The sequence below is a fragment of the Thunnus albacares genome, chromosome 19 (assembly GCF_914725855.1).
Source record: "Thunnus albacares chromosome 19, fThuAlb1.1, whole genome shotgun sequence".
Taxonomy (NCBI): Eukaryota; Metazoa; Chordata; class Actinopteri; order Scombriformes; family Scombridae; genus Thunnus; species Thunnus albacares.
Window position 1 is genome coordinate 30,079,633 of NC_058124.1, and position 15,162 is coordinate 30,094,794.

Sequence of the window (15,162 nt, forward strand, 5' to 3'; positions counted from 1 at the left end):
ATGGGTGGGGAAGGTGACGTGCTGCGTTAGGTTGAAATTGCTGGGTAAATTGATGAATTCAGATGCAAACTTACAGGTTGGTGAATCAATGTGTATGTTTAAATCACCGAGCAGCTGTAGACATGAGGAGAGAGATAAGGCAACTGTGAGGAGTTCGGACAGTTCAGACAGGTAAGATGGATTAGGTTTGGGTGGCCGGTAAGTGAGGATGACAGTCATTGAGCAACAGGCTTTAAATGCCAGGAGTTCAAATGATGAGACTGTGGGGAGGGTGAGTTCTGTGATACTGAAGTTCTGATTGAATATAACAGCTAGACCACCTCCGTGATGAGGGTTTGCAGATGTAGCCAAAATCCGAGGGGACTCTTGTTTGAGAGGGAAAAAATAGTCAGGTTGTTGCCAAGTTTCTGTGACCAGGAGAAATTCAGTTAAATTGTCCAGGACTAGTTCATGTACGATGGGGGCTTTGTTGTTTAATGATCAAGTGTTGAGGAGGGCAAAATTGATCGGATGAGAGGGTGATGTAATAGGGGGCATGCTGGAGAGGTCTTAGGTTATCTAGGTTGACAGTGTAGGGGGTTGCAGCGGAGGGGGCACAGCGGAAATGAATGCTTTGGATGTAGTATACTGGTAGGATGTTACGGTTAGTGGAGAAATATAAATAGCGGGTGTGTCTGGAGCCGCGATGAAGGTATTGGCAGCGGTGGAGGATGCCAGCGGTGCGAGCAGAGATAAGTTAATTGGGGGATAACCAGTAGTTTTTATTGAGGAGCGGGGGAGGGGAAAAGCTAGGTTGGGGAAAAAACAAGTAGGGAGACCAGGGTATACCATGAAATAAAGGGGGCGGGGGGGTGAGGTTAATAACAATAGGAGAGGGCTGAAAAGAGGTCCCATAGCAGCAGTTAACAAGTGTGTTAGTAGGAGGATGTAGCGTTAGTAGCGTTGTGTCCCGAACACAAACAGGAGTGACATTGGCTACTCACGGCACCGATGAGCAATACGCCACCAGTACTCTCCAACGGTAAACTCAGCGTTATTTTTAATTTGGTCTTTATTTTGATGTTCATCAGATGTTTTATAAATCACATTTCACAGAATATTAACAGAATATTAATGAGGTGACCTCAGTCCTGCAGTGTGGCAGTAATGAGCTCTGCAGTCTGTAGGGGATGCTGATAGCTGGTAATGATGATGGTGATGGTGGTTACCATGGTGATGATGGTGACCTTCCTCCTCCTGGTTCAGGACCCTCTGGATCAGGTTCAGGATGAGCTCGAGCTGCGGCGGCAGCAGGAGGAGTTTCAGGCCCGTTACCGTAGCGACCCCAACCTGGCTCGTTACCCAGTGAAGCCGCAGCCGAGCGAGGAGGCCATGAGGATGTTAGCTCAGGTTGGCAGGGTCCGCCACCAACGCCGCCACAGCGACATCTCCCTGGAAACCGCAGAGGATCACCTGACCCCGAGGCACGGTGAGAACACAACCATCAATCTGCCGATGCCTTGCTTCATTATAGGGAATAGAACCATCAGCCTGCCGCTGCCTTGCTTCATTATAGGGAATAGAACCATCAGCCTGCCGCTGCCTTGCTTCATTACAGGGAATAGAACCATCAGCCTGCCGCTGCCTTGCTTCATTACAGGGAATAGAACCATCAGCCTGCCGGTGCCTTGCTTCATGACAGGGAATAGAACCATCAGCCTGCCAGTGCCTTGCTTCATGACAGGGAATAGAACCATCAGCCTGCCGGTGTCTTGCTTCATTACAGGGAATAGAACCATCAGCCTGCCGGTGCCTTGCTTCATTACAGGGAATAGAACCATCAGCCTGCCGGTGCCTTGCTTCATTATAGGGAATAGAACCATCAGCCTGCCGGTGCCTTGCTTCATTATAGGGAATAGAACCATCAGCCTGCCGGTGCCTTGCTTCATTATAGGGAATAGAACCATCAGCCTGCCGGTGCCTTGCCTCATGACGGAATAGAACCATCAACCTACTGGTGCCTTGCCTCATGACGGAATAGAACCATCAACCTACTGGTGCCTTGCTTCATGACAGAGAATAGAACCATCAACCTACTGGTGCCTTGCTTTATGACAGAGAATAGAACCATCAACCTAACGGTGCCTTGCTTTATGACAGAGAATAGAACCATCAACCTACTGGTGCCTTGCTTCATGACAGAGAATAGAACCATCAACCTAACGGTGCCTTGCTTCATGACAGAGAATAGAACCATCAACCTACTGGTGCCTTGCTTTATGACAGAGAATAGAACCATCAACCTAACGGTGCCTTGCTTTATGACAGAGAATAGAACCATCAACCTACTGGTGCCTTGCTTCATGACAGAGAATAGAACCATCAACCTACTGGTGACTTGCTTCATGACAGAGAATAGAACCATCAACCTACTGGTGCCTTGCTTTATGACAGAGAATAGAACCATCAACCTACTGGTGCCTTGCTTCATGACAGAGAATAGAACCATCAACCTACTGGTGCCTTGCTTCATGACAGAGAATAGAACCATCAACCTACTGGTGACTTGCTTCATGACAGAGAATAGAACCATCAACCTACTGGTGCCTTGCTTTATGACAGGGAATAGAACCATCAACCTAACGGTGCCTTGCCTCATGACAGAGAATAGAACCATCAACCTACTGGTGCCTTGCTTCATGACAGAGAATAGAACCATCAACCTACTGGTGCCTTGCTTCATGACAGAGAATAGAACCATCAGCCTGCTGGTGCCTTGCTTTATGACAGAGAATAGAACCATCAACCTACTGGTGCCTTGCTCGGCAGCAGTCTGACATGTGTTTTCTGCTCTCAGCTCTCCGGCAGCCTCGGGCTTCAGGATTGGTCGGAGCTGGAGGTCAGAGGTTGTACTCGGTGGACCGGGCAGCCAACCACATCAGCCCCTCCTCTCCTCGCAGCAGCCCCGTACCTCAGCAACACCTGGACCCGAGCGCTGCCCTCAAGAGGAAGTCGGCCAATGAGAGCGCAGTGCAGGGGGGAGGGAGGATGGGGAGGATGCACGTGATTGGCAGCTTCAGCAGCTCAGAGGAGGACCTGGCGACCACGCCCGACTACACCAGCTGTGACGAGCCCGACCGTGAGTGCTACATGCTACATGCTACATGCTAGCCGCTAATGCATTCTCTACATGTAAAGCTTTGCGTTAACATTTTATTAGAGACTGAACTCATTCTGTACACAAACAATCAACAACAACTGAGCAGTACGCAATATAAATACTGAGCAGTACGCAGTATAAATACTGAGCAGTACGCAGTATAAATACTGAGCAGTACGCAGTATAAATACTGAGCAGTACGCAGTATAAGTACTGAGCAGTAAGCAATATAAATACTGAGCAGTACGCAGTATAAATACTGAGCAGTACGCAGTATAAGTACTGAGCAGTAAGCAATATAAATACTGAGCAGTACACAGTATAAATACTGAGCAGTACGCAATATAAATACTGAGCAGTACGCAGTATAAATACTGAGCAGTACGCAGTATAAATACTGAGCAGTACGCAGTATAAGTACTGAGCAGTAAGCAATATAAATACTGAGCAGTACGCAGTATAAATACTGAGCAGTTCACAGTATAAATACTGAGCAGTACGCAGTATAAGTACTGAGCAGTACGCAGTATAAATACTGAGCAGTACGCAGTATAAGTACTGAGCAGTAAGCAATATAAATACTGAGCAGTACACAGTATAAATACTGAGCAGTACGCAGTATAAGTACTGAGCAGTACGCAGTATAAATACTGAGCAGTAAGCAATATAAATACTGAGCAGTACGCAGTATAAATACTGAGCAGTACGCAGTATAAATACTGAGCAGTACGCAGTATAAATACTGAGCAGTACACAGTATAAATACTGAGCAGTACACAGTATAAATACTGAGCAGTACGCAGTATAAGTACTGAGCAGTACGCAGTATAAATACTGAGCAGTACGCAGTATAAGTACTGAGCAGTACGCAGTATAAATACTGAGCAGTACGCAGTATAAATACTGAATGCAGGTGTTTGTTAAACAGGAAACAGCTGCTGCAGTAACTGTGCAGCTTTATTAGTGTCACAGTGCAAATGTGTTCAGACACAAACTGCATCACATCAGCTGATCAGCTGATCAGCTGATCACAGCCGTCATCAGAAACAGACGTCACTTCAGAGTAAAAGTCTCATTTCTCTAAAAACATATTTCCTCGTTTCCTCTCTCCTCGCTTGGTTTCCTTGTGTCCTCTCTCCTAGCTTGGTTTCCTCGTTTCCTCTCTCCTCGCTTGGTTTCCTTGTGTCCTCTCTCCTAGCTTGGTTTCCTCGTTTCCTCTCTCCTACTTTGGTTTCCTCGTGTCCTCTCTCCTAGCTTGGTTTCCTCGTTTCCTCTCTCCTTGCTTGGTTTCCTCGTGTCCTCTCTCCTAGCTTGGTTTCCTCGTGTCCTCTCTCCTACTTTGGTTTCCTCGTGTCCTCTCTCCTAGCTTGGTTTCCTCGTTTCCTCTCTCCTTGCTTGGTTTCCTCGTTTCCTCTCTCCTTGCTTGGTTTCCTCGTGTCCTCTCTCCTAGCTTGGTTTCCTGGTGTCCTCTCTCCTCGCTTGGTTTCCTGGTGTCCTCTCTCCTAGCTTGGTTTCCTCGTGTCCTCTCTCCTAGCTTGGTTTCCTCGTGTCCTCTCTCCTAGCTTGGTGTCCTCGTGTCCTCTCTCCTTGCTTGGTTTCCTGGTGTCCTCTCTCCTAGCTTGGTTTCCTCGTGTCCTCTCTCCTAGCTTGGTTTCCTCGTGTCCTCTCTCCTAGCTTGGTGTCCTCGTTTCCTCTCTCCTTGCTTGGTTTCCTCGTGTCCTCTCTCCTAGCTTGGTTTCCTGGTGTCCTCTCTCCTCGCTTGGTTTCCTGGTGTCCTCTCTCCTAGCTTGGTTTCCTCGTGTCCTCTCTCCTAGCTTGGTTTCCTCGTGTCCTCTCTCCTAGCTTGGTGTCCTCGTGTCCTCTCTCCTTGCTTGGTTTCCTCGTGTCCTCTCTCCTAGCTTGGTTTCCTCGTGTCCTCTCTCCTAGCTTGGTGTCCTCGTTTCCTCTCTCCTCGCTTGGTTTCCTCGTGTCCTCTCTCCTACTTTGGTTTCCTCGTGTCCTCTCTCCTAGCTTGGTTTCCTCGTTTCCTCTCTCCTTGCTTGGTTTCCTCGTGTCCTCTCTCCTAGCTTGGTTTCCTGGTGTCCTCTCTCCTCGCTTGGTTTCCTGGTGTCCTCTCTCCTAGCTTGGTTTCCTCGTGTCCTCTCTCCTAGCTTGGTTTCCTCGTGTCCTCTCTCCTAGCTTGGTGTCCTCGTGTCCTCTCTCCTTGCTTGGTTTCCTCGTGTCCTCTCTCCTAGCTTGGTTTCCTCGTGTCCTCTCTCCTAGCTTGGTGTCCTCGTTTCCTCTCTCCTCGCTTGGTTTCCTCGTGTCCTCTCTCCTAGCTTGGTTTCCTCGTGTCCTCTCTCCTCGCTTGGTTTCCTCGTGTCCTCTCTCCTAGCTTGGTTTCCTCGTGTCCTCTCTCCTCGCTTGGTTTCCTCGTGTCCTCTCTCCTCGCTTGGTTTCCTCGTGTCCTCTCTCCTCGCTTGGTTTCCTCGTGTCCTCTCTCCTCGCTTGGTTTCCTCGTGTCCTCTCTCCTCGCTTGGTTTCCTCGTGTCCTCTCTCCTCGCTTGGTTTCCTCGTGTCCTCTCTCCTAGCTTGGTGTCCTTGTTTCCTCTCTCCTTGCTTGGTTTCCTTGTTTCCTCTCTCCTAGCTTGGTTTCCTTGTGTCCTCTCTCCTCGCTTGGTTTCCTCGTGTCCTCTCTCCTCGCTTGGTTTCCTTGTTTCCTCTCTCCTTGCTTGGTTTCCTTGTGTCCTCTCTCCTCGCTTGGTTTCCTCGTGTCCTCTCTCCTTGCTTGGTTTCCTTGTTTCCTCTCTCCTAGCTTGGTTTCCTTGTGTCCTCTCTCCTCGCTTGGTTTCCTCGTGTCCTCTCTCCTCGCTTGGTGTCCTCGTGTCCTATCTCCTCGCTTGGTTTCCTCGTGTCCTCTCTCCTCACTTGGTTTCCTTGTTTCCTCTCTCCTTGCTTGGTTTCCTTGTTTCCTCTCTCCTAGCTTGGTTTCCTTGTGTCCTCTCTCCTAGCTTGGTTTCCTCGTGTCCTCTCTCCTAGCTTGGTTTCCTCGTGTCCTCTCTCCTAGCTTGGTTTCCTCGTGTCCTCTCTCCTAGCTTGGTTTCCTCGTGTCCTCTCTCCTAGCTTGGTTTCCTCGTGTCCTCTCTCCTAGCTTGGTTTCCTCGTGTCCTCTCTCCTTGCTTGGTTTCCTCGTGTCCTCTCTCCTAGCTTGGTTTCCTCGTGTCCTCTCTCCTCGCTTGGTTTCCTTGTGTCCTCTCTCCTCGCTTGGTTTCCTTGTGTCCTCTCTCCTAGCTTGGTTTCCTCGTGTCCTCTCTCCTAGCTTGGTTTCCTCGTGTCCTCTCTCCTTGCTTGGTGTCCTCAGGTCTCTCCTGCGTCCTCGGTGGGAGGGGCTTAGACGCGGGCAGGGTTCCAGTGAGGGAACGTGGCTGATGTTCCCAGCGTGTTCTCTCTCTCTGACGATAATTAGCTCAGTGTGATAATCTTCTTAGAGCTGAACTCACCTGCAGCTCCTCTGACGGACAGCAGAGGGTTCCCACAAGAACCAAACAGGCAGACTGTGACCTCTGACCTCCTGTAGAGGGCAGAACATCTCTCTGGGATCTTCTGTAGTTCTACAGGTTTCATGCTTCATGTTCTGGATGGTTGTAATCTGTAGTCTGCAGTGATTTTAAGGTTCTGTTAAAGCTCTGTAAGGTACCACGTCTGTTCTCGGTGGTTCTTCTGTTCTGTTGGGCTCCTGTTGACTGAGGTACCTTTAAAGCCCTCGGGACAGCAACAAAGGAACGTACTAAACTTAAATGCATGTTAACACAACAGTTTATTAAGAAAGCAGAATAAATTCACAAGGAAATCATTAAGGTTCCTCTTGGAGGTCAAAGGTCAGTCCAACTCAAACAGAGGCCTCCTCATACAGCCGGCAGTGAAAACAGCCTGAGATGAGTTTTGCTGTGATTTGGCGCCATATAAATAACATAATATATAATATATAATATATAATATATAATATATAATATATAAATAAACTGGGTCCAGTTTTAAACTTGCTGTTATTTGAACCTTTATGTTGTGTTTATAATATAATAAAAGCACAAGACAACCGTGTCTGTCTAGACTTTTGATTATTAAAGCTCCAAGAGAACAAATCATGCTGTCAGTTATGAAGATAATCTCATACACACACACATACACACATACACACACACACACACACACACACACACATACACACACACACACACTGCGCCTATTAGGTTGCATTTATTCATGTATAACCTTTATTTTTAATTTTTGCTGTTAAAACATGTGAACATGTGTATTTATATGCAATAGCCTATTTTCACATATCACACATAATAATGTTTAACTGCGTTATTATTCATGCATTAGACATGCTAGTGCAGGGTTAGAGTTATTATTCATGCATTAGACATGCTAGTGCAGGGTTAGAGTTATTATTCATGCATTAGACATGCTAGTGCAGGGTTAGAGTTATTATTCATGCATTAGACATGCTAGTGCAGGGTTAGAGTTATTATTCATGCATTAGACATGCTAGTGCAGGGTTAGAGTTATTATTAGTTAAATCCCGGGGTCTTCATATGCTTGTTGAGCACATCATGTGACCAAATTTAACCTGAACTGCTGAAGTACAAATCTCCTTTCTCTGACTGGATTACTTTACCTGATCAAGACATTGATTATTTTATATTTGCTTTACTGAAAAGAGAAACTGTGTCAGCATGAGGTGAGCTGACAGCAAGTGATGTTAATGTATGACGAGTGATTGCGGGATTCAGGGCGGCTAATTCTGGTTTAGCTGGATGTGGTGAACATGTAACATGGAATAACAGTATGTTTGCTGATTGTGTGGTTGGTTCCTTCCTGTCTAACGTTACTGTTGTGTTGATTTGCCGAGGCTTCACTGTTTCTGTAGATTGTAACGTTAGTGACTTGCTGGATTTGTCTTGAGATATTATGAAATGGGATTCTGGAGTGAAGACGAGCACTTCTTGTTATTAACACTTGATTGGCATAAAATCAGCTGCTTATCGGTCAGATGTTGGGGTAATATTAATAAAAACATTAAAACAGTGTTTGCTGGTTATAACGTATCAGTTTAGCTAACAGATCAATGCTGTTGAGAGCTAGCAATCAGCAATCAGCAATAACTTTGACTTAGAACTCAGCTGGTCTGTTACTTGGTAGCTAACAATAAAGTTACCTTGTTCACTAACATTTATAGTTTATGTTCACCCATATGTAAAATAAATAAATCTCTACTCTATACTGATGTGTGGAGAGTTATTGCCAGCCTCCCTGGTCTCTCTGGTCCTTATAGTAAAGCAGTTCGGTGTTGCACAGCCGACAACCATTGTAAACAATACTCAGGTAAGATGGCGGACGGTTGTTCCATCAGTCATCTACTATTTTATATCTATCGTCTTCTCTTCAATAGACATCAGGAACGGCAATGCATGGCAAAAAAGTTCAGTTCTATTGTTATGGTCCTCAACTCCCAGGATTCCTTTAACCTTGGCTTGCTAAGAGGATGTTCTGTTGTTCTGTAGGGTTCCTCTGCTGTTGCTCAGGGTTCTGCCACTGTTCTACAGGGTTCTACACGTGTCTGGGTTCTGCTGAGGTTCTGCAGGGTGCAGCTCTGTTGCAGCGTTCTCTTCCTTAGGGTTATGTCACTGTTCTGTAGGGTTCTAGTTGTTGCTGCAGGTCATCTGTCAGCTCAGATGTCAGGCTGATGAGTTAATCTGCTGCCTTCGTGTCATTGGAGCAGGAGTCAGCTGGTCAGAGATTATGAGCTCTGATTGGCTCAGACGGTTCTCAGCCCCTCCTCTCAGGTCTGGAGGTGACAGAGCAGCTCAGAATCTCTGCTGCCGTCACTCTGAAGACATCAGGAGGAGAACAAGAACAGCAGAACCTTCAGCAGGCCCTCAGACCTAACCGGTCCCGGCCCAGAGGATCCCGGAGGACCCGGAGGCCCCAGAGGACCCAGAGAACCGGTCTGATAATCTGATCCAGATTAGAGCAGAACCCAGGCTGCTCCGGTGCTGCTGGGCTGCCATCTCAACTCTATTTCTATTGGATTAAAGAGGAGGTGTGGATTACCCAGCATGCCTCAGGACACACTGTGGAGACGCGACAACAGGAGCAGGAGGCAATGCACCTGACAGGGAGTACTGCTCACCTGTTCCTGTGATGTCACTGTAAACAGCTGATTCTTGGTGATCTGTAGGATGTTGGCGTCTCCGATCCCAAGGACAGGTGGGTGAGGACAAGTGGGTGAGGACAGGTGGGTGAGGATGTGGGTGAGGATGTGGATGAGGACAGGTGGGTGAGGATGTGGGTGAGGATGTGGATGAGGACAGGTGGGTGAGGACAGGTGGGTGAGGATGTGGGTGAGGACAGATGTGTGAGGACAAGTGGGTGAGGACAAGTGGGTGAGGACAGGTGTGTGAGGACAAGTGGGTGAGAGCAGGTGGGTGAGGACATGTGGGTGTAGACAGGTGAGTGAGGACAGATGTGTGAGGACAGGTGTGTGAGGACAAGTGGGTGAGGACAAGTGGGTGAGAGCAGGTGGGTGAGGACAGATGTGTGAGGACAAGTGGGTGAGGACAGGTGGGTGAGGACAGGTGTGTGAGGACAAGTGGGTGAGGACAGGTGGATGAGGACAGATGTGTGAGGACAGGTGGGTGAGGACATGTGGGTGAGAGCAGGTGGGTGAGGACAGGTGGGTGAGAGCAGGTGGGTGAGGACATGTGGGTGAGGACAGGTGGGTGAGGACATGTGGGTGAAGACATGTGGATGAGGACAGATGTGTGAGGACAGGTGGATGAGGACAGATGTGTGAGGACAGGTGGGTGAGGACATGTGGGTGAGAGCAGGTGGGTGAGGACAAGTGGGTGAGGACATGTGGGTGAAGACATGTGGGTGAGAGCAGATGTGTGAGGACAAGTGGGTGAGGACATGTGGGTGTAGACAGGTGAGTGAGGACAGATGTGTGAGGACAGGTGGGTGAGGACAAGTGGGTGAGGACAGGTGGGTGAGGACAGGTGTGTGAGGACAGGTGTGTGAAGACAAGTGGGTGAGGACAAGTGGGTGAGGACAGGTGGGTGAGGACAGGTGTGTGAAGACAAGTGGGTGAGGACAAGTGGGTGAGGACAGGTGGGTGAGGACAGGTGTGTGAGGACAAGTGGGTGAGGACAAGTGGGTGAGGACAGGTGGGTGAGGACAGGTGTGTGAAGACAAGTGGGTGAGGACAAGTGGGTGAGGACAGGTGGGTGAGGACAGGTGTGTGAAGACAAGTGGGTGAGGACATGTGGGTGTAGACAGGTGAGTGAGGACAGATGTGTGAGGACATGTGGGTGAGAGCAGGTGGTGAGGACAGGTGGGTGAGGACAGGTGTGTGAGGACAAGTGGGTGAGGACAGGTGGGTGAGGACAGGTGGGTGAGAGCAGGTGGTGAGGACAGGTGGGTGAGGACAGGTGTGTGAGGACAAGTGGGTGAGGACAGGTGGGTGAGGACAGGTGGGTGAGGACATGTGGGTGAGGACAAGTGGGTGAGAGCAGGTGGGTGAGGACAAACACACCCACAGTGAGGAGGAGGGCTGTTCAGACAGACCTGTTAGCATCTGAGTGTGTGTGTGTGTGTGTGTGTGTGTGTGTGTGTGTATGTGTGTGTCAGGTATTCATACGTTATGGGGACTCCTCTCTTATGGGGACAAAAAGCAAAAGTCTCGTAAATCATTAACTTTAAGGTGAAGACTTGGTTTAAAGTTAAGGTTAGTTTAGGGTTACATTAAGGTTAGTTTAGGGTTACGTTAAGGTTAGTTTAGGATTACATTAAGGTTAGTTTAGGGTTACGTTAAGGTTAGTTTAGGGTTACGTTAAGGTTGGTTTAGGGTTACGTTAAGGTTAGTTTAGGGTTACGTTAAGGTTAGTTTAGGGTTACGTTAAGGTTGGTTTAGGGTTACGTTAAGGTTGGTTTAGGGTTATGTCAAGGTTAGTTTAGGGTTACGTTATGGTTAGTTTAGGGTTATGTTATGGTTAGTTTAGGGTTACGTTATGGTTAGTTTAGGGTTACGTTATGGTTAGTTTAGGGTTACGTTATGGTTAGTTTAGGGTTATGTTATGGTTAGTTTAGGGTTATGTTAAGGTTAGTTTAGGGTTACGTTATGGTTAGTTTAGGGTTACGTTAAGGTTAGTTTAGGGTTACATTAAGGTTAGTTTAGGGTTACGTTAAGGTTAGTTTAGGGTTATGTTAAGGTTAGTTTAGGGTTACATTAAGGTTAGTTTAGGGTTACGTTAAGGTTAGTTTAGGGTTATGTTAAGGTTAGTTTAGGGTTATGTTAAGGTTAGTTTAGGGTTACGTTATGGTTAGTTTAGGGTTACGTTAAGGTTAGTTTAGGGTTACATTAAGGTTAGTTTAGGGTTACGTTAAGGTTAGTTTAGGGTTATGTTAAGGTTAGTTTAGGGTTACATTAAGGTTAGTTTAGGGTTACGTTAAGGTTAGTTTAGGGTTATGTTAAGGTTAGTTTAGGGTTATGTTAAGGTTGGTTTAGGGTTATGTTATGGTTAGTTTAGGGTTACGTTAAGGTTGGTTTAGGGTTATGTTATGGTTAGTTTAGGGTTACGTTAAGGTTGGTTTAGGGTTACGTTAAGGTTGGTTTAGGGTTACGTTAAGGTTGGTTTAGGGTTATGTCAAGGTTAGTTTAGGGTTACGTTATGGTTAGTTTAGGGTTACGTTATGGTTAGTTTAGGGTTATGTTATGGTTAGTTTAGGGTTATGTTAAGGTTAGTTTAGGGTTATGTTATGGTTAGTTTAGGGTTACGTTAAGGTTAGTTTAGGGTTACATTAAGGTTAGTTTAGGGTTACGTTAAGGTTAGTTTAGGGTTACGTTAAGGTTAGTTTAGGGTTACGTTAAGGTTGGTTTAGGGTTACATTAAGGTTAGTTTAGGGTTACGTTAAGGTTAGTTTAGGGTTACGTTAAGGTTAGTTTAGGGTTATGTTAAGGTTAGTTTAGGGTTACGTTAAGGTTAGTTTAGGGTTACATTAAGGTTAGTTTAGGGTTATGTTAAGGTTAGTTTAGGGTTGTGTTAAGGTTAGTTTAGGGTTACCTTAAGCTTAGTTTAGGGTTATGTTAAGGTTAGTTTAGGGTTATGTTAAGGTTAGGATAAGTCTCCAGGAAATTAATGTAAGTCAGTGTAACGTCGTCTGAAATGATGGAAACACGACTGTGTATGTGTGTGTGTGTGTGTGTGTGTGTGTGTGTGTGTATGTGTGTGTGTGTGTGTGTTTAAAGCAGCTTAGGCTGAGCTGTATGTGTAAAGACGGATTACAGTCGGTATGTTGGACAGTTTGAACTTGTGTTTCCTTCAGATGAAGGTTCAGAAAGTTTGATGCAAACAGAATCAGAACCTGTTTGTTACATTTAAAATCTAAAATCTATTTACAGTATGGAATAATAAGAGTTTTGAAATGGATTATAACCCTTGAAATAAAATATTGATCGTTCAAAGGAAATATGGACCAAGAATTAAAGAATTAAATATGAAGTTCATAAACAATTAAATTATGTAACAGCGAAACGTGACAATGTTGAGTCCAGTTTGGTGAAATATACAGTCAGCTGCTTACTGCTGCTGCCCCACCACCCAGCTGGAGGAGCTGATGGTCAGAGGAGCTGATGGTCAGAGGATGGAGGAGCTGATGGTCAGAGGATGGAGGAGCTGATGGTCAGAGGGTGGAGGAGCTGATGGTCAGAGGAGCTGATGGTCAGAGGATGGAGGAGCTGATGGTCAGATGATGGAGGAGCTGATGGTCAGAGGGTGGAGGAGCTGATGGTCAGAGGAGCTGATGGTCAGAGGATGGAGGAGCTGATGGTCAGAGGATGGAGGAGCTGATGGTCAGAGGGTGGAGGAGCTGATGGTCAGAGGAGCTGATGGTCAGAGGAGCTGATGGTCAGAGGATGGAGGAGCTGATGGTCAGAGGGTGGAGGAGCTGATAGTCAGAGGGTGGAGGAGCTGATGGTCAGATGATGGAGGAGCTGATGGTCAGATGATGGAGGAGCTGATGGTCAGAGGGTGGAGGAGCTGATGGTCAGAGGAGCTGATGGTCAGAGGGTGGAGGAGCTGATGGTCAGAGGAGCTGATGGTCAGAGGAGCTGATGGTCAGAGGAGCTGATGGTCAGAGGATGGAGGAGCTGATGGTCAGATGATGGAGGAGCTGATGGTCAGAGGATGGAGGAGCTGATGGTCAGATGATGGAGGAGCTGATAGTCAGAGGGTGGAGGAGCTGATGGTCAGAGGAGCTGATGGTCAGATGATGGAGGAGCTGATGGTCAGAGGGTGGAGGAGCTGATGGTCAGAGGAGCTGATGGTCAGAGGAGCTGATGGTCAGATGATGGAGGAGCTGATGGTCAGAGGAGCTGATGGTCAGAGGATGGAGGAGCTGATGGTCAGATGATGGAGGAGCTGATGGTCAGAGGAGCTGATGGTCAGAGGAGCTGATGGTCAGATGATGGAGGAGCTGATGGTCAGAGGAGCTGATGGTCAGATGATGGAGGAGCTGATGGTCAGAGGAGCTGATGGTCAGATGAGCTGATGGTCAGAGGAGCTGATGGTCAGAGGAGCTGATGGTCAGATGATGGAGGAGCTGATGGTCAGAGGAGCTGATGGTCAGAGGAGCTGATGGTCAGAGGATGGAGGAGCTGATGGTCAGAGGAGCTGATGGTCAGAGGATGGTGGAGCTGATGGTCAGAGGGTGGAGGAGCTGATAGTCAGAGGGTGGAGGAGCTGATGGTCAGATGATGGAGGAGCTGATGGTCAGATGATGGAGGAGCTGATGGTCAGAGGGTGGAGGAGCTGATGGTCAGAGGAGCTGATGGTCAGAGGATGGAGGAGCTGATGGTCAGATGATGGAGGAGCTGATGGTCAGATGATGGAGGAGCTGATGGTCAGAGGAGCTGATGGTCAGAGGAGCTGATGGTCAGATGATGGAGGAGCTGATGGTCAGAGGAGCTGATGGTCAGAGGAGCTGATGGTCAGAGGATGGAGGAGCTGATGGTCAGAGGAGCTGATGGTCAGAGGAGCTGATGGTCAGAGGATGGAGGAGCTGATGGTCAGAGGAGCTGATGGTCAGAGGAGCTGATGGTCAGAGGGTGGAGGAGCTGATGGTCAGAGGAGCTGATGGTCAGAGGAGCTGATGGTCAGAGGGTGGAGGAGCTGATGGTCAGATGATGGAGGAGCTGATGGTCAGAGGGTGGAGGAGCTGATGGTCAGAGGAGCTGATGGTCAGAGGATGGAGGAGCTGATGGTCAGAGGAGCTGATGGTCAGAGGAGCTGATGGCCAGAGGATGGAGGAGCTGATGGTCAGAGGATGGAGGAGCTGATGGCCAGAGGATGGAGGAGCTGATGGTCAGAGGATGGAGGAGCTGATGGCCAGAGGATGGAGGAGCTGATGGTCAGAGGGTGGAGGAGCTGATGGTCAGAGGAGCTGATGGTCAGAGGAGCTGATGGTCAGAGGGTGGAGGAGCTGATGGTCAGAGGAGCTGATGGTCAGAGGGTGGAGGAGCTGATGGTCAGAGGAGCTGATGGTCAGAGGATGGAGGAGCTGATGGTCAGAGGAGCTGATGGTCAGAGGGTGGAGGAGCTGATGGTCAGAGGGTGGAGGAGCTGATGGTCAGAGGATGGAGGAGCTGATGGTCAGAGGATGGAGGAGCTGATGGTCAGAGGAGCTGATGGCCAGAGGGTGGAGGAGCTAGGAGGGATTAAAGGTGGAATTAACCTTTAGTCTTTCATGTTTATTGGTTGGAAAATCCAAAACCATTAAGATAAATAAAATCATATATGTATATAAATATATATATTTATATGTTGGGGTTGTCAAACTGGACGCATTAGTTTAGATTAATTTTAAAAGTAATGTGTTAAAAACATAAATGGACTCATATAATTGAATGATCTGTTATGGCCACATTTCATGTATTTGGAAAAAATGTCTGAAGATTTGGAAATAAAACAACGTATTGATTTCTA

General features: G+C 47.6%; 1 protein-coding gene across 1 annotated transcript in view; it reads left to right on the forward strand.

Annotated features, from left to right (window-relative positions):
• Positions 1 to 15,162, forward strand: part of LOC122969996 (regulating synaptic membrane exocytosis protein 2-like) — a 78,561-nt gene that overhangs the window by 17,672 nt on the left and 45,727 nt on the right. Inside the window, exons 8-9 of the mRNA XM_044336063.1 lie at positions 1,246 to 1,468; positions 2,837 to 3,118. Of these exons, the coding sequence (XP_044191998.1) occupies positions 1,246 to 1,468; positions 2,837 to 3,118 (505 nt within the window). The remainder of the gene's footprint in view (positions 1 to 1,245; positions 1,469 to 2,836; positions 3,119 to 15,162) is intronic.